The sequence below is a fragment of the Dendropsophus ebraccatus genome, chromosome 12 (assembly GCF_027789765.1).
Source record: "Dendropsophus ebraccatus isolate aDenEbr1 chromosome 12, aDenEbr1.pat, whole genome shotgun sequence".
Classification (NCBI taxonomy): Eukaryota; Metazoa; Chordata; class Amphibia; order Anura; family Hylidae; genus Dendropsophus; species Dendropsophus ebraccatus.
This window is the reverse complement of record NC_091465.1, coordinates 93,170,880-93,197,609: the sequence shown is the minus strand read 5'-3', so window position 1 is coordinate 93,197,609 and position 26,730 is coordinate 93,170,880. Positions and strand designations below refer to the sequence as shown.

Here is a 26,730-nt window from a genome sequence, read left to right as displayed (position 1 = left end):
AGGGGGGACAGGGGGCCAGATACGGCGGTCACTGGTGGGTACAGGGGGCCAGATACGGCGGGGGCCAGATACGGTGGGGCCCAGATACAGGGGGGACAGGGGGCCAGATACGGTGGGGCCCAGATACAGGGGGCCAGATACGGTGGGGCCCAGATACAGGGGGCCAGATACGGCGGGGCCCAGATACAGCGGTCACTGGTGGGGACGGGGCCAGATATGGTGGTGCCCAGATACAGGGGGCCAGATACGGTGGGGCCCAGATACAGGGGGGACAGGGGGCCAGATACGGTGGGGCCCAGATACAGGGGGCCAGATACGGTGGGGCCCAGATACAGGGGGCCAGATACGGCGGGGCCCAGATACAGCGGTCACTGGTGGGGACGGGGCCAGATATGGTGGTGCCCAGATACAGCGGTCACTGCCATCTTTTATTATATAACTTGTTTGTAGTTATTTTGTATAACTCTTACTATATGATTTGTTTATAGATTTTTTTTTTTTCTTTTCCCCCTCGCCAGTATTTCTAGTACAGTCTATTTTTCCGGGATGGATACCCCTCCTGTGGCCCCTCCTGTTACCGTCCTATAAGGCATCTGGCTGCAGCAGGACCCTCCCCTGCCCCTGCCAGGTGTACTGCGCCTTTAAGACCCCGATTTCAATATACAGAAATAGAAACCGTCCCAACAAGAAATATTACTCTAAATCTTCTGCAGAAAAAAAGTTACTTAACTGGTTTAGTCTCCTGAGTCTGGAACAATGAGGGGATTCTCCTCCAGACTCTGAGCTATGGCGGAGTGCGGGGAGCACCGGGGGGAGAGGAGGAGCGCAGAGGGGAGATGGATTAGGGTGCAGGATAAGGTCAGGTGGCCCCTCCTCATGGGACACCCTTGCCCCCCTCTTCCCCTAGGGGCAGTGTGATAGAGCAGGGAGGTGGCCGGGTGTGATGGGGGTTGTAGTCCGGGCAGTGTGATAGAGCAGGGAGGTGGCCGGGTGTGATGGGGGTTGTAGTCCGAGCAGTGTGATAGAGCAGGGAGGTGGCCGGGTGTGATGGGGGTTGTAGTCCGGGCAGTGTGATAGAGCAGGGAGGTGGCCGGGTGTGATGGGGGTTGTAGTCCGGGCAGTGTGATAGAGCAGGGAGGTGGCCGGGTGTGATGGGGGTTGTAGTCCGGGCAGTGTGATAGAGCAGGGAGGTGGCCGGGTGTGATGGGGGTTGTAGTCAGGGCAGTGTGATAGAGCAGGGAGGTGGCCGCCATGGATCTGTACCTGCTGCCGCTTCTTGCTTGTTCTTTCCTGTTTTGTTTCAAGTAAAAACAATGAAAAATCTATAAAGGTTCAGAGACAAAGAGAAGAGCAGAGAGAGAAGGGGGGGGGGGGGGGCGGCCGCCATCAGGAGGGTCCATCATGTCCTGCAAGGTAAGAGGAGGAATCTGGGGTGTTAGGGCTCCCCAATACTACAGGATGGCCGCGCTTGTCTTACATGCAGAGTGCCCAGGGGCCGCTATTTGGGGGGATGGTGCAGGTGTTGTCTTTTATGGCTCTACTGGGTGGGTAGATTACCATGTATCCTCTGGGTGGGTAAATTACTGTGTATCCTCTGGGTGGGTAGATTATTGTGTATCCTCTGGGTGGGTCGATTACCGTGTATTCTTTGGGTGGGTAGATTACCGTGTATCCTCTGGGTAGGTAGATTATTGTGGATCCTCTGGGTGGGTAGATTACCGTGTATCCTCTGGGTGGGTAAATTACTGTGTATCCTCTGGGTGGGTAGATTACCGTGTTCCCACCCAAAGGATACACGGTAGTCTACCCACCCAGAGGATACACGGTAATCTACCCACCCAGAGGATACACGGTAATCTACCCACCCAGAGGATCCACAATAATCTACCTACCCAGAGGATACACGGTAATCTACCCACCCAAAGGATACACAGTAATCTACCCACCCAGAGGATAGATAACCGTGTATCCTCTGGGTGGGTAGATTACTGTGTATCCTCTGGGTGGGTAGATTACTGTGTATCCTCTGGGTGGGTAGATTACCTTGGATCCTCTGGGTGGGTAGATTCATGTGGATATCCTGGGTGGGTCGATTACTGTGTATCCTTTGGGTGGGTAAATTACAGTGTATCCTCTGGGCGGGTAGATTACTGTGGATATCCTGGGTGGGTAGATTACTGTGTATCCTCTCGGTGGGTAAATTACTGTGTATCCTCTGGGTGGGTAAATTACTGTGGATCCTTTGGGTGGGTAGATTACTGTGTATCCTCTGGGTGGGTAGATTACCGTGTATCCTCTGGGTGGGTAGATTACCGTGTATCCTCTGGGTGGGTAGATTACCGTGTATCCTCTGGGTGGGTAGATTACCGTGTATCCTCTGGGTGGGTAGATTACCGTGTATCCTCTGGGTGGGTAGATTACCGTGTATCCTCTGGGTGGGTAGATTACCGTGTATCCTCTGGGTGGGTAGATTACCGTGGATATCCTGGGTGAGTCGATTACCGTGGATATCCTGGGTGAGTCGATTACCGTGGATATCCTGGGTGGGTCGATTACCGTGTATTCTTTGGGTGGGTAGATTACTGTATATCCTCTGGGTGGGTAAATTACTGTGGATCCTCTGGGTGGGTAGATTACTGTGTATCCTCTGGGTGGGTAGTTTACTGTGGATATCCTGGGTGGGTAGATTACCGTGTATCCTCTGGATGGGTAAATTACCGTGTATCCTCTGGGTGGGTAGATTATTGTGGATCCTCTGGGTGGGTAGATTACCGTGTATCCTCTGGGTGGGTAGATTACCGTGTATCCTCTGGGTGGGTAGATTACTGTGGATCCTCTGGGTGGGTAGATTACTGTGTATCCTCTGGGTGGGTAGATTACTGTGGCTATCCTGGGTGGGTAGATTACTGTGTATCCTCTGGGTGGGTAAATTACTGTGGATCCTCTGGGTGGGTAGATTACTGTGTATCCTCTGGGTGGGTAGATTACTGTGGCTATCCTGGGTGGGTAGATTACTGTGTATCCTCTAAGTGGTTCCCATAATAATAGCATTGTGTCCGCGTGCACTATCTTTCAGACTGTCTGGCGCCCTCTGCTGACCATCTCTATGCTTCTACCTACAGGTCAGTAATACATTGTACTTAATGCCTTCATGGCTCCATCTAGTGGTCATTGGTGACACTGCAGCCTTTTCTGCTTCTTCTGTAATAATAATAATATGGCACCCGGATGATGAGTAATGGCTGTAATCTCACGTTCTGTATGTGATATATATAATTCCCTTCCTCTTTCCCTCCTCTGCAGGCTGTGCAATAGAACACGATCGCTTCCACTATGGTGAGTAATAAGATCCTGTCCTAAAGCATGTAGAGGCCTGGGCCAGGGGAATTCGGGGTATAGAGGGGCTACAACAAATTACTTTAAATTGGCCAGGGCACCCCTCTCTCCTCCGTCCTGGTATTGTCTGCATAGCCTGTGGTATAGGGGGTCCTGCAGCAATAAATGAATAATATGATGGTCCCATCTCTTCTCAGATTATGTCACTCTGCGGATTGGAGGGATGGTCTTTGCTGGTTTCATGCTCACCATAGGGATCATTGTCCTGCTGAGTAAGTGACCTCATCAGATATGGACTGGTGTTTTAAATATATATATACATACATATCTGTATATCTTCAGTTAACCCTGAGGTATTTTCTAGAATGTTCCTAAGCTCTTCAGTATAATGTCGCACACTTGTAGTGTTTAATTTTGCCCACAAGGCGGACGGGGGGGGGGGGGGGAGGAGCCCGGGTCAGTTTTGAGTCGCGTAACCGGGGTATCGGTGTTTTGGCGAGGGTCACTCGCCCACTTGTCACTGTAGCCTGGAGCGGTGGTGTTGGCCTTCGGCCCCGCAGGTTTGCGTAGCCCAAGTATACACTGGTGTGTTGGTATAAATAAAGTGACCAATGTCAGTCAGTGAGTCCAATGATTTAACCAGGATAACGTCCGTTTACTTAAGACTTCATTGCAATATACAACAACAGGTTTCCACTTCAACAACAATAGGTGTAGACAGAAGAGTGAAGAAGTGGTAGTCTGTGAACGGAAGAGAGGAGTGGTGGAACGTTTTGAGGGCCCTGTACAATGTAGTGCTGTACTCTGCCTGGGATAGCATAGCTGGGTGTAGTTGGAGAGAACATCCTCGTACGTTTACTGAACCGCCTAATGCCCTACAGTGTCTAGGTACCTGTCATGTGAGGGTAGTACAAGATACGAGGTCCCAGGTCCCTGCGCTGGGTTAAGCCGATTTCCCTAAGCTTTCCAGAATAGCCATGTGTTACGCAGTGGAATACGTAGGCTAACTGCAGCTTTGTTCCACTGTGGTCAGTGCCTAACTGGATCCAGGTCACTGCCATGTACTGTGTGGCTAATATCCCTGGTGTGGGCAAGGTGTTCCTCAGAGGAGGTCCATTTCCACATGAGGGGGTCTAGTACTGCATGCTAGTGGTTGCTTGCTTTAAAGAAGAAATCTAGTCTGAGAGAGAGAGTCAGAGAGAGAGAGCAAGACAAGACGCAGACAGAACTGGAGAACTCCTCCCACCAGGAACTAGACTTCTTTCCTAGGGTCATAATAAGCTTCCCTGTGATTGGTGGGGGCCGTGTGTGTGAGAGAGAAGGAATAGGTTAGGGTAGGAAAAGGAGGGAAAACAATCTGCACCCATGACTGGACAAAAGAATTAACACACAACAAAAACAAATAACCCAGTACTTTCCTCAGCTGTGCAGAGAATAAGTTGCATTGGAACCCAGTAGTGACACCTAGTGGGGAAAAAAAAGAAGACACTTAGACCTTCTCGCACTCTGTGAACCTGAGAGAGAACTTTACACAAGTGCATAGGAAACGTAGTGCAGCACCCTGTGCTGGGACACACACACCCGCTGATACTGCTCGATCGTCTTGGATAATCTCCTCTCCATTGTACACGCCCCTATTCCTGGATCCATATTCCTTCGGTAATAGGTGGTACAAAAGATAGAGTTCTGAACTGCCTAGAAGGTTTTCCCCTGGTAACCTCCTATCTACTCTGCAAGTCTCCTACATAAAACCAACTAAAGAGACTCTTACAGTCAGGCCTATTCTATCCAAAACTTCCCTCAAGTATTCCAAGTGGCAATCCTATCCGACCACAAGCTGCTGTATTCACACTTGCTCTTAAACGTCACTGTGTACAGTCTCTTTAAGAGCTATTCAGTAAAGCATTCCAGTGGTTAAAGTAACTTGGACTCTGACTCATATGCACTACCTCTACCTTTTAGAGAGGGAGTGTACCAGGGAGGGTATATACCACTTAACAAGTGCTTAGTGGTACACGAACACCTGCCCCTGCAAGATCTACCTAGCAATTCCCAGTTACCACAGGTAGACTGCATTTGGGAAGTCCTCAGCCCCAGGGGGGCCTGCCAACATTCCTCTTTCTTGTAGACCAGTTTTGTCTTGCTAGAAGCGGTTCCAAAGCTGGAGGCATTTCGAAGATTACAATGTTTTTCCAAAAGTGTTAACCCTTTATGGACACCTTCACAATGTTTTGCAGTCCCCATAGCTCAGAGACAGGATTGTGTGGAGGAGAAGGAAAGAGCTGCCTATAGAGCTCAGAGACAGGACTGTGTGTGGGTGGAAAGAGCTGCCTATAGAGCTCAGAGACAGCACGGTGTGGAGGAGGAAAGAGCTGCCTGTAGAGCTCAGAGACAGGACTGTGTGGAGGAGGAAAGAGCTGCCTGTAGAGCTCAGAGACAGCACGGTGTGGAGGAGGAAAGAGCTGCCTGTAGAGCTCAGAGACAGGACTGTGTGGAGGAGAAGGAAAGAGCTGCCTATAGAGCTCAGAGACAGGATTGTGTGGAGGAGAAGGAAAGAGCTGCCTATAGAGCTCAGAGACAGGACTGTGTGGAGGAGGAAAGAGCTGCCTGTAGAGCTCAGAGACAGCACGGTGTGGAAGAGGAAAGAGCTGCCTTTAGAGCTCAGAGACAGGACTGTGTGGAGGAGAAGGAAAGAGCTGCCTATAGAGCTCAGAGACAGGACTGTGTGGAGGAGGGGGAGGACAGAGCTGCCTATAGAGCTCAGAGACAGGATTGTGTGGAGGAGGGGGAGGACAGAGCTGCCTATAGAGCTCAGAGACAGGACTGTGTGGAGGAGGGGGAGGACAGAGCTGCCTATAGAGCTCAGAGACAGGATTGTGTGGAGGAGGAAAGAGCTGCCTGTAGAGCTCAGAGACAGGACTGTGTGGAGGAGGAGGAAAGAGCTGCCTATAGAGCTCAGAGACAGGACTGTGTGGAGGAGGAGGAAAGAGCTGCCTATAGAGCTCAGAGACAGGACTGTGTGGAGGAGGAGGAAAGAGCTGCCTGTAGAGCTCAGAGACAGGACTGTGTGGAGGAGGGGGAGGAAAGAGCTGCCTGTAGAGCTCAGAGACAGGACTGTGTGGAGGAGGAAAGAGCTGCCTGTAGAGCTCAGAGACAGGACTGTGTGGAGGAGGGGGAGGAAAGAGCTGCCCATAGAGCTCAGAGACAGGACTGTGTGGAGGAGGAAAGAGCTGTCTGTAGAGCTCAGAGACAGGACTGTGTGGAGGAGGAAAGAGCTGCCTGTAGAGCTCAGAGACAGGACTGTGTGGAGGAGGAAAGAGCTGCCTGTAGAGCTCAGAGACAGGACTGTGTGGAGGAGGAAAGAGCTGCCTGTAGAGCTCAGAGACAGGACTGTGTGGAGGAGGGGGAGGAAAGAGCTGCCTATAGAGCTCAGAGACAGGACTGTGTGGAGGAGGAGGAAAGAGCTGCCTGTAGAGCTCAGAGACAGGACTGTGTGGAGGAGGGGGAGGAAAGAGCTGCCTATAGAGCTCAGAGACAGGACTGTGTGGAGGAGGGGGAGGAAAGAGCTGCCCATAGAGCCCAGAGACAGGACTGTGTGGAGGAGGAAAGAGCTGCCTGTAGAGCTCAGAGACAGGACTGTGTGGAGGAGGGGGAGGACAGAGCTGCCTATAGAGCTCAGAGACAGGACTGTGTGGAGGAGGAGGAAAGAGCTGCCTGTAGAGCTCAGAGACAGGACTGTGTGGAGGAGGGGGAGGAAAGAGCTGCCTATAGAGCTCAGAGACAGGACTGTGTGGAGGAGGGGGAGGAAAGAGCTGCCCATAGAGCCCAGAGACAGGACTGTGTGGAGGAGGAAAGAGCTGCCTGTAGAGCTCAGAGACAGGACTGTGTGGAGGAGGAAAGAGCTGCCTATAGAGCTCAGAGACAGGACTGTGTGGGGGAGGGGGAGGAAAGAGCTGCCCATAGAGCTCAGAGACAGGACTGTGTGGAGGAGGAAAGAGCTGCCTATAGAGCTCAGAGACAGCACGGTGTGGAGGAGGAGGAATGGACTGTCTGTGGAGCTCAGAGATGGGAGAATCAGATCTGGAGTAGAGGACAAACACCTTTACTGCACTAAACTTTTCCAAAAGCACAATAGCCTCCATAATTCTTACATAGAAGACAATGGAATACCCAGGACTCCGCCCAGAGCTGCTTCCCCACCATACTAAGTAATAGGAGGAGGAGAACCCAATGGTCACTCTGGCTCAACTGCAGAAATCCTGTGGGAATATCTTCTCTTACTATAGTAATATGGCTCCTGTACTGGGAATATCTTCTCTTACTATAGTAATATACCTCCTGTACTGGGAATATCTTCTCTTACTATAGTAATATACATCCTGTACTGGGAATATCTTCTCTTACTATAGTAATATACGTCCTGTACTGGGAATATCTTCTCTTACTATAGTAATATACCTCCTGTACTGGGAATATCTTCTCTTACTATAGTAATATACCTCCTGTACTGGGAATATCTTCTCTTACTATAGTAATATACCTCCTGTACTGGGAATATCTTCTCTTACTATAGTAATATACCTCCTGTACTGGGAATATCTTCTCTTACTATAGTAATATACGTCCTGTACTGGGAATATCTTCTCTTACTATAGTAATATATGTCCTGTACTGGGAATATCTTCTCTTACTATAGTAATATATGTCCTGTACTGGGAATATCTTCTCTTACTATAGTAATATATGTCCTGTACTGGGAATATCTTCTCTTACTATAGTAATATGGCTCCTGTACTGGGAATATCTTCTCTTACTATAGTAATATACCTCCTGTACTGGGAATATCTTCTCTTACTATAGTAATATACGTCCTGTACTGGGAATATCTTCTCTTACTATAGTAATATACCTCCTGTACTGGGAATATCTTCTCTTACTATAGTAATATGGCTCCTGTACTGGGAATATCTTCTCTTACTATAGTAATATACCTCCTGTACTGGGAATATCTTCTCTTACTATAGTAATATACCTCCTGTACTGGGAATATCTTCTCTTACTATAGTAATATGGCTCCTGTACTGGGAATATCTTCTCTTACTATAGTAATATACCTCCTGTACTGGGAATATCTTCTCTTACTATAGTAATATACCTCCTGTACTGGGAATATCTTCTCTTACTATAGTAATATAGGTCCTGTACTGGGAATATCTTCTCTTACTATAGTAATATACCTCCTGTACTGGGAATATCTTCTCTTACTATAGTAATATACCTCCTGTACTGGGAATATCTTCTCTTACTATAGTAATATGGCTCCTGTACTGGGAATATCTTCTCTTACTATAGTAATATACGTCCTGTACTGGGAATATCTTCTCTTACTATAGTAATATACCTCCTGTACTGGGAATATCTTCTCTTACTATAGTAATATGGCTCCTGTACTGGGAATATCTTCTCTTACTATAGTAATATACCTCCTGTACTGGGAATATCTTCTCTTACTATAGTAATATGGCTCCTGTACTGGGAATATCTTCTCTTACTATAGTAATATACCTCCTGTACTGGGAATATCTTCTCTTACTATAGTAATATACGTCCTGTACTGGGAATATCTTCTCTTACTATAGTAATATACCTCCTGTACTGGGAATATCTTCTCTTACTATAGTAATATGGCTCCTGTACTAGGAATATCTTCTCTTACTATAGTAATATACCTCCTGTACTGGGAATATCTTCTCTTACTATAGTAATATACCTCCTGTACTGGGAATATCTTCTCTTACTATAGTAATATGGCTCCTGTACTGGGAATATCTTCTCTTACTATAGTAATATACGTCCTGTACTGGGAATATCTTCTCTTACTATAGTAATATACCTCCTGTACTGGGAATATCTTCTCTTACTATAGTAATATACCTCCTGTACTGGGAATATCTTCTCTTACTATAGTAATATACCTCCTGTACTGGGAATATCTTCTCTTACTATAGTAATATGGCTCCTGTACTGGGAATATCTTCTCTTACTATAGTAATATATGTCCTGTACTGGGAATATCTTCTCTTACTATAGTAATATAGGTCCTGTACTGGGAATATCTTCTCTTACTATAGTAATATACCTCCTGTACTGGGAATATCTTCTCTTACTATAGTAATATACGTCCTGTACTGGGAATATCTTCTCTTACTATAGTAATATACCTCCTGTACTGGGAATATCTTCTCTTACTATAGTAATATGGCTCCTGTACTGGGAATATCTCTCTTACTATAGTAATATACATCCTGTACTGGGAATATCTTCTCTTACTATAGTAATATACCTCCTGTACTGGGAATATCTTTCTTACTATAGTAATATGGCTCCTGTACTGGGAATATCTTCTCTACTATAGTAATATACCTCCTGTACTGGGAATATCTTCTCCTTACTACTAGTAAATATACCTCCTGTACTGGGAATATCTTCTCTTACTATAGTAATATGCTCCTGTACTGGGAATATCTTCTCTTACTATAGTAATATACTCCTGTACTGGGAAATATCTTCTCTACTATAGTAATATATGTCCCTGTACTGGGAATATCTCTCTTACTATAGTAATATAGTGTCCTGTACTGGGAATATCTTCTCTTACTATAGTAATATATGCTACCTGTACTGGGAATAATCTTCTCTTTACTATAGTAATATACCGTCCTGTACTGGGAATATCTTCTCTTACTATAGTATATACCTCCTGTACTGGGAATATCTTCTCTTACTATAGTAATATACTCCTGTACTGGGAATATCTTCTCTTACTATAGTAATATACATCCTGTACTGGGAATATCTTCTCTTACTATAGTAATATACCTCCTGTACTGGGAATATCTCTCTTACTATAGTAATATACCTCCTGTACTGGGAATATCTTCTCTTACTATAGTAATATGGCTCCTGTATGGGAATATCTTCTCTTACTATAGTAATATACCTCCTGTACTGGGAATATCTTCTCTTACTATAGTAATATAGGCTCCTGTACTGGGAATATCTTCTCTTACTATAGTAATATACCTCCTGTACTGGGAAATCTTCTCTTACTATAGTAATATACCGTCCTGTACTGGGAATATCTTCTCTTACTATAGTAATATACATCCTGTACTGGGAATATCTTCTCTTACTATAGTAATCCCAGTACAGGACGTATCTTCTCTTACTATAGTAATATACGTCCTGTACTGGGAATATCTTCTCTTACTATAGTAATATGGCTCCTGTACTGGGAATATCTTCTCTTACTATAGTAATATGGCTCCTGTACTGGGAATATCTTCTCTTACTATAGTAATATACGTCCTGTACTGGGAATATCTTCTCTTACTACAGTAATATACATCCTGTACTGGGAATATCTTCTCTTACTATAGTAATATACATCCTGTACTGGGAATATCTTCTCTTACTATAGTAATATACATCCTGTACTGGGAATATCTTCTCTTACTATAGTAATATGGCTCCTGTACTGGGAATATCTTCTCTTACTATAGTAATATACCTCCTGTACTGGGAATATCTTCTCTTACTATAGTAATATACCTCCTGTACTGGGAATATCTTCTCTTACTATAGTAATATACCTCCTGTACTGGGAATATCTTCTCTTACTATAGTAATATACCTCCTGTACTGGGAATATCTTCTCTTACTATAGTAATATACGTCCTGTACTGGGAATATCTTCTCTTACTATAGTAATATACCTCCTGTACTGGGAATATCTTCTCTTACTATAGTAATATGGCTCCTGTACTGGGAATATCTTCTCTTACTATAGTAATATACATCCTGTACTGGGAATATCTTCTCTTACTATAGTAATATACATCCTGTACTGGGAATATCTTCTCTTACTATAGTAATATACCTCCTGTACTGGGAATATCTTCTCTTACTATAGTAATATACCTCCTGTACTGGGAATATCTTCTCTTACTATAGTAATATACCTCCTGTACTGGGAATATCTTCTCTTACTATAGTAATATATGTCCTGTACTGGGAATATCTTCTCTTACTATAGTAATATATGTCCTGTACTGGGAATATCTTCTCTTACTATAGTAATATGGCTCCTGTACTGGGAATATCTTCTCTTAATATAGTTATATGGCTCCTGTACTGGGAATATCTTCTCTTACTATAGTAATATGGCTCCTGCACTGGGAATATCTTCTCTTACTATAGTAATATACGTCCTGTACTGGGAATATCTTCTCTTACTATAGTAATATACGTCCTGTACTGGGAATATCTTCTCTTACTATAGTAATATACGTCCTGTACTGGGAATATCTTCTCTTACTATAGTAATATACCTCCTGTACTGGGAATATCTTCTCTTACTATAGTAATATACATCCTGTACTGGAATAGCTTCTCTTACTATATAGTAATATACCTCCTGTTACTGGGCCAATCTCTTCTTACTATAGTAATATATTCCTGGTACTGGGAATATCTTCTCTTACTATAGTAATATAGGCTCCGTACTGGGAATATCTTCATCTTACTATAGTAATATACGCTCCTGTACTGGGAATATCTTCTCTTACTATAGTAATATGACTCCTGTACTGGGAATATCTTCTCTTACTATAGTAATATACCTCTGTACTGGGAATATCTTCTCTTACTATAGTAATATACCTCCTGTACTGGGAATATCTTCTCTTACTTATAGTAATATACCTCCTGTACTGGGAATATCTTCTCTTACTATAGTAATATACCTCCTGTACTGGGAATATCTTCTCTTACTATAGTAATATACAGGCCTGTACTGGGAATATCTTCTCTTACTATAGTAATATGGCTCCTGTACTGGGAAATCTTCTCTTACTATAGAATATACCTCCTGTACTGGGAATATCTTCTCTTACTATAGTAATATACCTCCTGTACTGGGAATATCTTCTCTTACTATAGTAATATACGTCCTGTACTGGAATATCTTCTCTTACTATAGTAATATACCTCCTGTACTGGGAATATCTTCTCTTACTATAGTAATATACGTCCTGTACGGGAATATCTTCTCTTACTATAGTAATATAGCTCCTGTACTGGGAATATCTTCTCTTACTATAGTAATATTACGTCCTGTACTGGGATATCTTCTCTTACTATAGTAATATAGCCTCCTGTACTGGAATATCTTCTCTTACTATAGTAATATACGTCCTGTACTGGAATATCTTCTCTTACTATAGTAATATACCTCCTGTACTGGGAATATCTTCTCTTACTATAGTAATATACGTCCTGTACTGGAATATCTTCTCTTACTATAGTAATATACCTCCTGTACTGGGAATATCTTCTCTTACTATAGTAATATACGTCCTGTACTGGGAATATCTTCTCTTACTATAGTAATATACCTCCTGTAGCTGGGAATATCTTCTCTTACTATAGTAATATACCTCCTGTACTGGAATATCTTCTCTTACTATAGTAATATACCTCCTGTACTGGGAATATCTTCTCTTACTATAGTAATATACCTCCTGTACTGGGAATATCTTCTCTTACTATAGTAATATACATCCTGTACTGGGAATATCTTCTCTTACTATATTAATATGGCTCCTGTACTGGGAATATCTTCTCTTACTATAGTAATATACATCCTGTACTGGGAATATCTTCTCTTACTATAGTAATATACCTCCTGTACTGGGAATATCTTCTCTTTACTATAGTAATATACATCCTGTACTGGAATATCTTCTTCTTACTACTAGTAATATGCTCCTGTACTGGAATATCTTCTCTACTATAGTAATATACCTCCTGACTGGGAATATCTTCTCTTATATAGTATATGGCTCCTTACTGGGAATATCTTCTCTTACTATAGTAATATACATCCTGTACTGGGAATATCTTCTCTTACTATACTAATATACATCCTGTACTGGGAATATCTTCTCTTACTATAGTAATATACCTCCTGTACTGGGAATATCTTCTCTTACTATAGTAATATACCTCCTGTACTGGGAATATCTTCTCTTACTATAGTAATATGGCTCCTGTACTGGGAATATCTTCTCTTACTATAGTAATATACCTCCTGTACTGGGAATATCTTCTCTTACTATAGTAATATATGTCCTGTACTGGGAATATCTTCTCTTACTATAGTAATATATGTCCTGTACTGGGAATATCTTCTCTTACTATAGTAATATGGCTCCTGTACTGGGAATATCTTCTCTTACTATAGTAATATAGGTCCTGTACTGGGAATATCTTCTCTTACTATAGTAATATACCTCCTGTACTGGGAATATCTTCTCTTACTATAGTAATATATGTCCTGTACTGGGAATATCTTCTCTTACTATAGTAATATACATCCTGTACTGGGAATATCTTCTCTTACTATAGTAATATACATCCTGTACTGGGAATATCTTCTCTTACTATAGTTATATACATCCTGTACTGGGAATATCTTCTCTTACTATAGTAATATGGCTCCTGTACTGGGAATATCTTCTCTTACTATAGTAATATGGCTCCTGTACTGGGAATATCTTCTCTTACTATAGTAATATACGTCCTGTACTGGGAATATCTTCTCTTACTACAGTAATATACGTCCTGTACTGGGAATATCTTCTCTTACTATAGTAATATACATCCTGTACTGGGAATATCTTCTCTTACTATAGTAATATACCTCCTGTACTGGGAATATCTTCTCTTACTATAGTAATATACATCCTGTACTGGGAATATCTTCTCTTACTATAGTAATATACCTCCTGTACTGGGAATATCTTCTCTTACTATAGTAATATACCTCCTGTACTGGGAATATCTTCTCTTACTATAGTAATATACCTCCTGTACTGGGGAATATCTTTCTCTTACTATAGTAATATAGCTCCTGTACTGGGAATATCTTCTCTTACTATAGTAATATACTCCTGTACTGGGAGATCTTCTCTTACTATAGTAATATACCGTCCTGTACTGGGAATATATCTTCTCTTACTATAGTAATATGGCTCCTGTACTGGAATAGCTTCTCTTACTATTAAGTATGCTCCTGTACTGGAATATCTTCTCTTACTATAGTAATATACGTCCTGTACTGGGAATATCTTCTCTTACTAATAGTAATATACGTCCTGTACTGGGAATATCTTCTCTTACTATAAGTAATATATACGTCCTGTACTGGGAATATCTTCTCTTACTATAGTAATATACATCCTGTACTGGGAATTCTTCTCTTACTATATAATATACATCCTGTACTGGGAATATCTTCTCTTACTTATAGTATATACCTCCTGTACTGGAATATCTTCTCTTACTATAGTAATATACATCCTGTACTGGGAATATCTTCTCTTACTATACTAATATACCTCCTGTACTGGGAATATCTTCTCTTACTATAGTAATATGGCTCCTGTACTGGGAATATCTTCTCTTACTATAGTAATATATGTCCTGTACTGGGAATATCTTCTCTTACTATAGTAATATACCTCCTGTACTGGGAATATCTTCTCTTACTATAGTAATATGGCTACTCTACTGGGAATATCTTCTCTTACTATAGTAATATATGTCCTGTACTGGGAATATCTTCTCTTACTATAGTAATATAGGTCCTGTACTGGGAATATCTTCTCTTACTATAGTAATATACCTCCTGTACTGGGAATATCTTCTCTTACTATAGTAATATACCTCCTGTACTGGGAATATCTTCTCTTACTATAGTAATATATCTCCTGTACTGGGAATATCTTCTCTTACTATAGTAATATACCTCCTGTACTGGGAATATCTTCTCTTACTATAGTAATATACGTCCTGTAATGAGAATATCTTCTCTTACTATAGTAATATATGTCCTGTACTGGCCATAGCTTCTCTTACTATAGTAATATACCTCCTGTACTGGGAATATCTTCTCTTACTATAGTAATATGTCCTGTACTGGAATATCTTCTCTTACTATAGTATATACTTCCTGTACTGGGAAGATCTTCTCTTACTATAGTAAATAGGCGCCTGCACTGGAATATCTTCTCTTACTATGTAATATTGCTCCTTTACTGGGAATATCTTCTCTTACTATAGGAATATACCTCCTGTACTGGGAATATCTTCTCTTACTATAGTAATATACCGCCTGTACTGGAATATCTTCTCTTACTATAGTAATATACATCCTGTACTGGGAATATCTTCTCTTACTATAGTAATATACCTCCTGTACTGGGAATATCTTCTCTTACTATAGTAATATACGTCCTGTACTGGGAATATCTTCTCTTACTATAGTAATATGGCTCCTGTACTGGGAAAATCTTCTCTTACTATAGTAATATACCTCCTGTACTGGGAATATTCTTCTCTTACTATAGTATATACCTCCTGTACTGGGAATATCTTCTCTTACTATAGTAATATATGTCCTGTACTGGGAATATCTTCTCTTACTATAGTAATATGGCTCCTGTACGGGGAATATCTTCTCTTACTGATAGTAAATATATGTCCTGTACTGGGAATACTTCTCTTACTATAGTAATATACGTCCTGTACTGGGAATATCTTCTCTTACTATAGTAATATACATCCTGTACTGGGAATATCTTCTCTTACTATAGTAATATACATCCTGTACTAGGAATATCTTCTCTTACTATAGTAATATACATCCTGTACTGGGAATATCTTCTCTTACTATAGTAATATACATCCTGTACTGGGAATATCTTCTCTTACTATAGTAATATACGTCCTGTACTGGTAATATCTTCTCTTACTATAGTAATATGGCTCCTGTACTGGGAATATCTTCTCTTACTATAGTAATATATGTCCTGTACTGGGAATATCTTCTCTTACTATAGTAATATAGGTCCTGTACTGGGAATATCTTCTCTTACTATAGTAATATACCTCCTGTACTGGGAATATCTTCTCTTACTATAGTAATATACCTCCTGTACTGGGAATATCTTCTCTTACTATAGTAATATACCTCCTGTACTGGGAATATCTTCTCTTACTATAGTAATATACCTCCTGTAACTGGAATATCTTCTTCTCTTACTATAGTAATATACCTCCTGTACTGGGAATATCTCTCTTACTATAGTAATATACCTCCTGTACTGGGAATATCTTCTCTTACTATAGTAATATGGCTCCTGTACTGGGAATATCTTCTCTTACTATAGTAATATACGTCCTGTACTGGGAATATCTTCTCTTACTATAGTAATATACCTCCTGTACTGGGAATATCTTCTCTTACTATAGTAATATGGCTCCTGTACTGGGAATATCTTCTCTTACTATAGTAATATACATCCTGTACTGGGAATATCTTCTCTTACTATACTAATATATTTCCTGTACTGGGAATATCTTCTCTTACTATACTAATATATTTCCTGTACTGGGAATATCTTCTCTTACTAAAGTAATATACCTCCTGTACTGGGAATATCTTCTCTTACTATAGTAATATACGTCCTGTAATGAGAATATCTTCTCTTACTATAGTAATATATGTCCTGTACTGGCCATAGCTTCTCTTACTATAGTAATATACCTCCTGTACTGGGAATATCTTCTCTTACTATAGTAATATATCTCCTGTACTGGGAATATCTTCTCTTACTATAGTAATATACCTCCTGTACTGGGAATATCTTCTCTTACTATAGTAATATACGTCCTGTACTGGGAATATCTTCTCTTACTATAGTAATATACCTCCTGTACTGGGAATATCTTCTCTTACTATAGTAATATACCTCCTGTACTGGGAATATCTTCTCTTACTATAGTAATATACCTCCTGTACTGGGAATATCTTCTCTTACTATAGTAATATACCTCCTGTACTGGGAATATCTTCTCTTACTATAGTAATATACCTCCTGTACTGGGAATATCTTCTCTTACTATAGTAATATATGTCCTGTACTGGGAATATCTTCTCTTACTATAGTAATATACTTCCTGTACTGGGAATATCTTCTCTTACTATAGTAATATGGCTCCTGAACTGGGAATATCTTCTCTTACTATAGTAATATGGCTCCTGCACTGGGAATATCTTCTCTTACTATAGTAATATGGCTCCTGTACTGGGAATATCTTCTCTTACTATAGTAATATGGCTCCTGCACTGGGAATATCCTCTGCTACACACTGTCTCCCTCTCTAGCTCCAAGTAGCAACTGATAACCAATCTCACAGCCACTGTTCTATTACTGTGAAGGTCACATGGTTTAGCCAGCCAATGAAAGCAGATGCTTTTCTGTCACTTCCTGTGTGCTTCTCGCGACTGCCCCTCAACGCCCCCCCCCCCCCCTTCCCAATAGTTATTGGTTAAAAATAAACTCCAGGGAAGGTGGGAGGGGAATCAAATTTTTACTGGAGTGTTTTGAATATTGTACTACTCGATTGAATACCTACTCGCAGTACTCGCTCATCTCTATGTACCCCCAGAATTGTACAGTGCTGCAGAATTTGTTGGCACTGTAGAAGTAACTATTATTATGATCACTATGAAATGTTTGGCTTCTGTTCACACTAAACTTACTGAAAAGGAACATACAAATAAACAAGTTTTTGTCGCTGGTTAATCTCCCAATTTCCATATTCCACCCTGTGCCCTGTACCTACATTGCTGGTAGGTATCCCAATATAATGCATGTTTGAGGCTATAGAGATATCTGGATGTATAAGCCCGGATTGACTAACCTGAGGGGCAGTGTTTCCGATGGTTTCTGTCATTCTTTCTCTCTTGCAATTTCCAGTCCTCCATAATCAATGTAGGATATACTGTTTCTAGATATTAAAATATGTTGCAAGAAATATCAGACAATGCACAAACCCGGGCGGTGGAGTGAGTGCAATTGTCAAGTTTTCAAGTCCCAGTGACGTCACAACAGTTTCTATGGGTCTTCTTGAAGCTCTTTTTTAATTTTTCCCTTGATTTATTAAAATGTGTTAAAAAGGTTTCTGGGGCACATGGAGGCCAAAATTGAGACTGTTCTGCCTGATCTGGGAAGGCTAGGAGGTATACTTTAGACACTCTCAGCCTTTAACCAAGAAGGCCAAGCGAAGATCAGTGGGGTACATCGACTCTAGCTGCTCTTTGCCCACTGTGCAGATAGTCTGCTCTGGAGAAGGACCTCCTAAAGATATTGAGAGAACGTGGTAACCCCAGTTGTAAGTTTTATCATTGTAGTCGTAGTTTTTGGTGGTAGTTGCCCCTCTTGGGTCTGTAGCCACACATGACTAGAAGATTAGGTGTGTGAGGAGAAATCTGGATCTCCATAAACACTGACAGTGTTTAGGGAACCACACATGGGTCCTGGCCTCTCACTTGACTAATCTCTTATGACCACATTAGAAGTCCCTGAACTCCCTGAAACTAGTTTATCTCAGTCTATATAGTGCTCAGGGAACGTGTGGTTGGCTAGGAACAATCTAGAAGGCTCAATCTAGAAGAGACCATGTTAGGTACCCAGCTCAAGCATTGGTTAACACAGAAGCATCACACAACAGTGGCATAATACAAGAGATAATCATCAAGCAGTGCATACTTAAAGGGGTATTCCCCCCAATATTATTTTTGCTTTAATATGTTACCCACTCATAGCTTTCCATCTTTCCAATATCAATGTATTATAGATTCTGCACAGTTTTACTGTTATCTAGTTGCATTCACCCCCACCAAACGCATAGAATCATCAAACCTCAGTCCTTACCACTCCCTGCTCCTGGTCCCCACTCTCCATGTCAGGATCACATGTCCTCCGTCTCTTTGAACCTAACATAGCCCAATAAAGTGAGGGAGGACACTGACAGCTGCTGCTGATCACTGTCTCCCTCCCCCCAGGTCACCAGCACTTTGTGCCCCCCCCGCAACACCCTCAGCTCTGCTATATCAATGACTCCACTCTGCGATATCACACTGCCTCAACTCAACTATGCTATGTCAGTACCTCACCTCAACTCTGATATATCTTGTGTAGGGATGAGCGAACCAAACCGGAACAAACCAGATTTGTTACGAACTTTGCAAAAAAGTTCATTATGAATCTGGTAAAAATAACAACGGCGACGCAACATTGTACATTTTCACAGAATCGACCAGGATATAAGGAATTATTACTCCTATAATCCCTTGTATCCTGGTTTTCTGTGAATATCAAGATGTGTGACGTCACGCCTGTTAGGGTGAGACCTTAAATTAGTCTCCTCAGATAAACCTGGGTGCTGCCTAATCAATGTAATGTGACAGCCGTCTGTGAGTATCAACCAAGACACATGAAAACAACTTCACTGTTCAAGCTTATCGAATTTATTAAGGGAAAATCACTTCATATCTCTACAATAAGGTTAAAAAAATAGGAGAACCCCGTTTAGCCGCAACAACAAAAAGTAAAAAAAAAAAAAAAAGTCCATAAAAAGTCCCATCACAGTCCGAGAAAAAAAAAAAGTCCCATCGGCTGTCCCATCACTGCACCGTTGTGTAGAAAAATGTTGGCGACTCATTGGGATTCTTGGTGTCCAGGACCGTGCACCCCAGTGCTGATGTCTGCTCCCTTAATTATGGGCAGGGGCAGTACATGTCTGTTACTGCCCATTGGGTCACCATCCCCCCAGAAGACCACCATAAAGTTAGCCCATTCTTGTCGCTGTCACCTCCCCGCTGCTTTAGGGGGCCAGTTCTGCACAAGTTCTGCCTCCACCACCTTGCAACCATCCACCACTTTAACTGCAGTCCAACCCGGTGTCTTACCAACCATGTCAGGCCCGGCGCTCTTAGGCTGTCCTCCATTTTGTGAGCCGTGGTGAACGGAGCCACAGTGGGCAGGAGCTCCTCCGGACCATCAGGGAGGAGATATATGAATGGCTGAGCCAAGGTCAACTAATGGTGGGAAGTGTAGCCGACAATGGGAGGAACATTGTCTCTGCAGTGCAGCAGGGAGTCAGACACTTTGTATGGCACATGTGATAAACCTCATAGTGCACAGGTTTCTGCGAATATGGTGTGCCAATTGTTGATCACTTTTAAGGACTTGACTCTCTTTGTGAGCATCAACGACATCATCCCACTCGTCCGTATTCTGGAAAGTGTGGTGAACAACATCATCAGCGAGGATTCCCAGGCCACCACTCCAAGGCTGACCATCCTCCTCCTCCTACTACTACTCAATTGTCTGTTCTCAATCATACTGGGCTTGGTGCAATCAGGTACTGCCTCCTCCTCCTCTCCTCCTCCTCCAATAGTCTCTTTTCAACCATACTAGGCTGTTTGCAGTACAGTGCTGCTGACTCCTCCTCCTCCTCCTCCCCCACACTGGGTCCAATACAGTACTATTACTGCTGCTTCCTCCTCCCCCTCCCCACACTGGGTCCAATACAGTACTATTACTGCTGCCTCCTCCTCCTCCTCCTCCTCCTCCACACTGGGTCCAATACAGTACTATTACTGCTGCCTCCTCCTCCTCCTCCTCCCCCACACTGGGTCCAATACAGTACTATTACTGCTGCCTCCTCCTCCTCCACACTGGGTCCAATACAGTACTATTACTGCTGCCTCCTCCTCCTCCACACTGGGTCCAATACAGTACTATTACTGCTGCTTCCTCCTCCCCCTCCTCCACACTGGGTCCAATACAGTACTATTACTGCTGCTTCCTCCTCCTCCTCCACACTGGGTCCAATACAGTACTATTACTGCTGCTTCCTCCTCCCCCTCCCCACACTGGGTCCAATACAGTACTATTACTGCTGCCTCCTCCTCCTCCTCCTCCCTCACACTGGGTCCAATACAGTACTATTACTGCTGCTTCCTCCTCCCCCTCCTCCACACTGGGTCCAATACAGTACTATTACTGCTGCCTCCTCCTCCTCCTCCTCCCCCACACTGGGTCCAATACAGTACTATTACTGCTGCTTCCTCCTCCCCCTCCTCCACACTGGGTCCAATACAGTACTATTACTGCTGCCTCCTCCTCCTCTACACTGGGTCCAATACAGTACTATTACTGCTGCCTCCTCCTCCTCCACACTGGGTCCAATACAGTACTATTACTGCTTCCTCCTCCTCCTCCTCCTCCTCCTCCACACTGGGTCCAATACAGTACTATTACTGCTTCCTCCTCCTCCTCCTCCCCCACACTGGGTCCAATACAGTACTATTACTGCTGCCTCCTCCTCCTCCTCCTCCACACTGGGTCCAATACAGTACTATTACTGCTGCCTCCTCCTCCTCCTCCTCCTCCACACTGGTCCAATACAGTACTATTACTGCTGCCTCCTCCTCCTCCTCCTCCACACTGGGTCCAATACAGTACTATTACTGCTTCCTCCTCCTCCTCCTCCTCCTCCTCCACTCTGGGTCCAATACAGTACTATTACTGCTGTCTCCTCCTACTCCTCCACACTGGGTCCAATACAGTACTATTACTGCTGCCTTCTCCTCCTCCTCCTCCTCCACACTGGGTCCAATACAGTACTATTACTGCTGCCTCCTCCTCCTCCTCCCCCACACTGGGTCCAATACAGTACTATTACTGCTGGCTCCTCCTCCTCCTCCTCCACACTGGGTCCAATACAGTACTATTACTGCTGCCTCCTCCTCCTCCCCCCCCCCCACACTGGGTCCAATACAGTACTATTACTGCTGCCTCCTCCTCCTCCTCCTCCACACTGGGTCCAATACAGTACTATTACTGCTGCCTCCTCCTCCTCCCACACACTGGGTCCAATACAGTACTATTACTGCTGCTGCCTCCTCCTCCTCCACACTGGGTCCAATACAGTACTATTACTGCTACCTCCTCCTCCTCCACACTGGGCCCAATACAGTACTATTACTTCTGCCTCCTCCTCCTCCACACTGGGTCCAATACAGTACTATTACTGCTGCCTCCTCCTCCTCCTCCACACTGGGTCCAATACAGTACTATTACTGCTGCCTCCTCCTCCTCCTCCTCCACACTGGGTCCAATACAGTACTATTACTGCTGCCTCCTCCTCCCCCACACTGGGTCCAATACAGTACTATTACTGCTGCCTCCTCCTCCTCCTCCACACTGGGTCCAATACAGTACTATTACTGCTGCCTCCTCCTCCTCCACACTGGGTCCAATACAGTACTATTACTGCTGCCTCCTCCTCCTCCTCCACACTGGGTCCAATACAGTACTATTACTGCTGCCTCCTCCTCCTCCCACACACTGGGTCCAATACAGTACTATTACTGCTGCCTCCTCCTCCTTCTCCTCCTCCACACTGGGTCCAATACAGTACTATTACTGCTGCCTCCTCCTCCTCCTCCACACTGGGTCCAATACAGTACTATTACTGCTGCCTCCTCCTCCTCCTCCTCCTCCACACTGGGTCCAATACAGTACTATTACTGCTGCCTCCTCCTCCTCCTCCCCCACACTGGGTCCAATACAGTACTATTACTGCTGCCTCCTCCTCCTCCCCCTCCACACTGGGTCCAATACAGTACTATTACTGCTGGCTCCTCCTCCTCCTCCACACTGGGTCCAATACAGTACTATTACTGCTGCCTCCTCCTCCTCCCCCCCCCCCCACACTGGGTCCAATACAGTACTATTACTGCTGCCTCCTCCTCCTCCTCCTCCACACTGGGTCCAATACAGTACTATTACTGCTGCTGCCTCCTCCTCCCCCACACTGGGTCCAATACAGTACTATTACTGCTGCCTCCTCCTCCTCCACACTGGGTCCAATACAGTACTATTACTGCTACCTCCTCCTCCTCCACACTGGGCCCAATACAGTACTATTACTTCTGCCTCCTCCTCCTCCACACTGGGTCCAATACAGTACTATTACTGCTGCCTCCTCCTCCTCCTCCACACTGGGTCCAATACAGTACTATTACTGCTGCCTCCTCCTCCTCCTCCTCCACACTGGGTCCAATACAGTACTATTACTGCTGCCTCCTCCTCCTCCCCCACACTGGGTCCAATACAGTACTATTACTGCTGCCTCCTCCTCCTCCTCCACACTGGGTCCAATACAGTACTATTACTGCTGCCTCCTCCTCCTCCTCCTCCTCCTCCACACTGGGTCCAATACAGTACTATTACTGCTGCCTCCTCCTCCTCCCACACACTGGGTCCAATACAGTACTATTACTGCTGCCTCCTTCTCCTTCTCCTCCACACTGGGTCCAATACAGTACTATTACTGCTGCCTCCTCCTCCTCCTCCTCCTCCTCCACACTGGGTCCAATACAGTACTATTACTGCTGCCTCCTCCTCCTCCCACACACTGGGTCCAATACAGTACTATTACTGCTGCCTCCTCCTCCTCCCCCTCCACACTGGGTCCAATACAGTACTATTACTGCTGCCTCCTCCTCCTCCTCCTCCTCCACACTGGGTCCAATACAGTACTATTACTGCTGCCTCCTCCTCCTCCTCCACACTGGGTCCAATACAGTACTATTACTGCTGCCTCCTCCTCCTCCACACTGGGCCCAATACAGTACTATTACTGCTGCCTCCTCCTCCTCCTCCACACTGGGTCCAATACAGTACTATTACTGCTGCCTCCTCCTCCCCCACACTGGGCCCAATACAGTACTATTACTGCTGCCTCCTCCTCCTCCCCCACACTGGGTCCAATACAGTACTATTACTGCTGCCTCCTCCTCCACACTGGGTCCAATACAGTACTATTACTGCTGCCTCCTCCTCCTCCACACTGGGTCCAATACAGTACTATTACTGCTGCCTCCTCCTCCTCCTCCTCCTCCTCCTCCACACTGGGTCTAATACAGTACTATTACTGCTGCCTCCTCCTCCTCCTCCTCCACACTGGGTCCAATACAGTACTATTACTGCTGCCTCCTCTTCCTCCTCCACACTGGGTCCAATACAGTACTATTACTGCTGCCTCCTCCTCCTCCTCCACACTGGGTCCAATACAGTACTATTACTGCTGCCTCCTCCTCCTCCACACTGGGTCCAATACAGTACTATTACTGCCTCCTCCTCCTCCTCCACACTGGGTCCAATACAGTACTATGACTGCTGCCTCCTCCTCCTCCTCCTCAACACTGGGTCCAATACAGTACTATTACTGCTGCCTCCTCCTCCTCCACACTGGGTCCAATACAGTACTATTACTGCTGCCTCCTCCTCCCCCTCCCCCACACTGGGTCCAATACAGTACTATTACTGCTGCCTCCTCCTCCTCCTCCACACTGGGTCCAATACAGTACTATTACTGCTGCCTCCTCCTCCTCCTCCACACTGGGTCCAATACAGTACTATTACTGCTGCCTCCTCCTCCTTCATACTGGGTCCAATACAGTACTATTACTGCTACCTCCCCCTCCTCCTCCTCCTCCTCCTCCCCCACACTGGGTCCAATACAGTACTATTACTGCTGCCTCCTCCTCCTCCTCCACACTGGGTCCAATACAGTACTATTACTGCTGCCTCCTGCTCCTCCTCCTCCTCCTCCACACTGGGTCCAATACAGTACTATTACTGCTGCCTCCTCCTCCTCCTCCCCCACACTGGGTCCAATACAGTACTATTACTGCTGCCTCCTCCTCCTCCTCCCCCACACTGGGTCCAATACAGTACTATTACTGCTGCCTCCTCCTCCTCCCCCACACTGGGTCCAATACAGTACTATTACTGCTGCCTCCTCCTCCTCCTCCCCCACACTGGGTCCAATACAGTACTATTACTGCTGCCTCCTCCTCCACACTGGGTCCAATACAGTACTATTACTGCTGCCTCCTCCTCCTCCTCCTCCACACTGGGTCCAATACAGTACTATTACTGCTGCCTCCTCCTCCTCCTCCTCCACACTGGGTCCAATACAGTAATAATACTGCTGCCTCCTCCTCCTCCTCCACACTGGGTCCAATACAGTACTATTACTGCTGCCTCCTCCTCCTCCTCCACACTGGGTCCAATACAGTACTATTACTGCTGCCTCCTCCTCCACACTGGGTCCACTACAGTACTATGACTGCTGCCTCCTCCTCCTCCTCCACACTGGGTCCAATACAGTACTATTACTGCTGCCTCCTCCTCCTCCCCCACACTGGGTCCAATACAGTACTATTACTGCTGCCTCCTCCTCCTCCCCCACACTGGGTCCAATACAGTACTATTACTGCCGCCTCCTCCTCCTCCTCCTGCTCCACACTGGGTCCAATACAGTACTATTACTGCCGCCTCCTCCTCCTCCTCCTGCTCCACACTGGGTCCAATACAGTACTATTACTGCTGCCTCCTCCTCCTCCACACTGGGTCCAATACAGTACTATTACTGCTGTCTCCTCCTCCTCCTCCACACTGGGTCCAATACAGTACTATTACTGCTGCCTCCTCCTCCTCCTCCACACTGGGTCCAATACAGTACTATTACTGCTGCCTCCTCCTCCTCCTCCTCCTCCACACTGGGTCCAATACAGTACTATTACTGCTGCCTCCTCCTCCTCCACACTGGGTCCAATACAGTACTATTACTGCTGCCTCCTCCTCCTCCACACTGGGTCCAATACAGTACTATTACTGCTGCCTCCTCCTCCTCCACACTGGGTCCAATACAGTACTATTACTGCTGCCTCCTCCTCCTCCTCCACACAGGGTCCAATACAGTACTATTACTGCTGCCTCCTCCTCCTCCTCCTCCTCCACACTGGGTCCAATACAGTACTATTACTGCCGCCTCCTCCTCCTCCTCCTGCTCCACACTGGGTCCAATACAGTACTATTACTGCCGCCTCCTCCTCCTCCTCCACACTGGGTCCAATACAGTACTATTACTGCTGCCTCCTCCTCCTCCTCCTCCCCCACACTGGGTCCAATACAGTACTATTACTGCTGCCTCCTCCTCCTCCACACTGGGTCCAATACAGTACTATTACTGCTGCCTCCTCCTCCTCCACACTGGGTCCAATACAGTACTATTACTGCTGCCTCCTCCTCCTCCTCCACACTGGGTCCAATACAGTACTATTAACTGCTGCCTCCTCCTCCTCCTCCTCCTCCACACTGGGTCCAATACAGTACTATTACTGCCGCCTCCTCCTCCTCCTCCTGCTCCACACTGGGTCCAATACAGTACTATTACTGCTGCCTCCTCCTCCTCCTCCACACTGGGTCCAATACAGTACTATTACTGCTGCCTCCTCCTCCTCCTCCTCCCCCACACTGGGTCCAATACAGTACTATTACTGCTGCCTCCTCCTCCTCCACACTGGGTCCAATACAGTACTATTACTGCTGCCTCCTCCTCCTC

At 44.7% G+C, this 26,730-nt stretch overlaps 1 protein-coding gene across 1 annotated transcript in view; it reads left to right on the top strand.

Moving 5' to 3' along the window:
* Positions 1–1,374: 1,374 nt before the first annotated feature.
* Positions 1,375–26,730, top strand: part of LOC138770029 (sodium/potassium-transporting ATPase subunit gamma-like) — a 54,366-nt gene continuing 29,010 nt past the window's right edge. The window contains exons 1-4 of the mRNA XM_069948895.1: positions 1,375–1,413; positions 3,077–3,122; positions 3,304–3,336; positions 3,534–3,608. Of these exons, the coding sequence (XP_069804996.1) occupies positions 1,402–1,413; positions 3,077–3,122; positions 3,304–3,336; positions 3,534–3,608 (166 nt within the window). The 5' untranslated portion in view covers positions 1,375–1,401. The remainder of the gene's footprint in view (positions 1,414–3,076; positions 3,123–3,303; positions 3,337–3,533; positions 3,609–26,730) is intronic.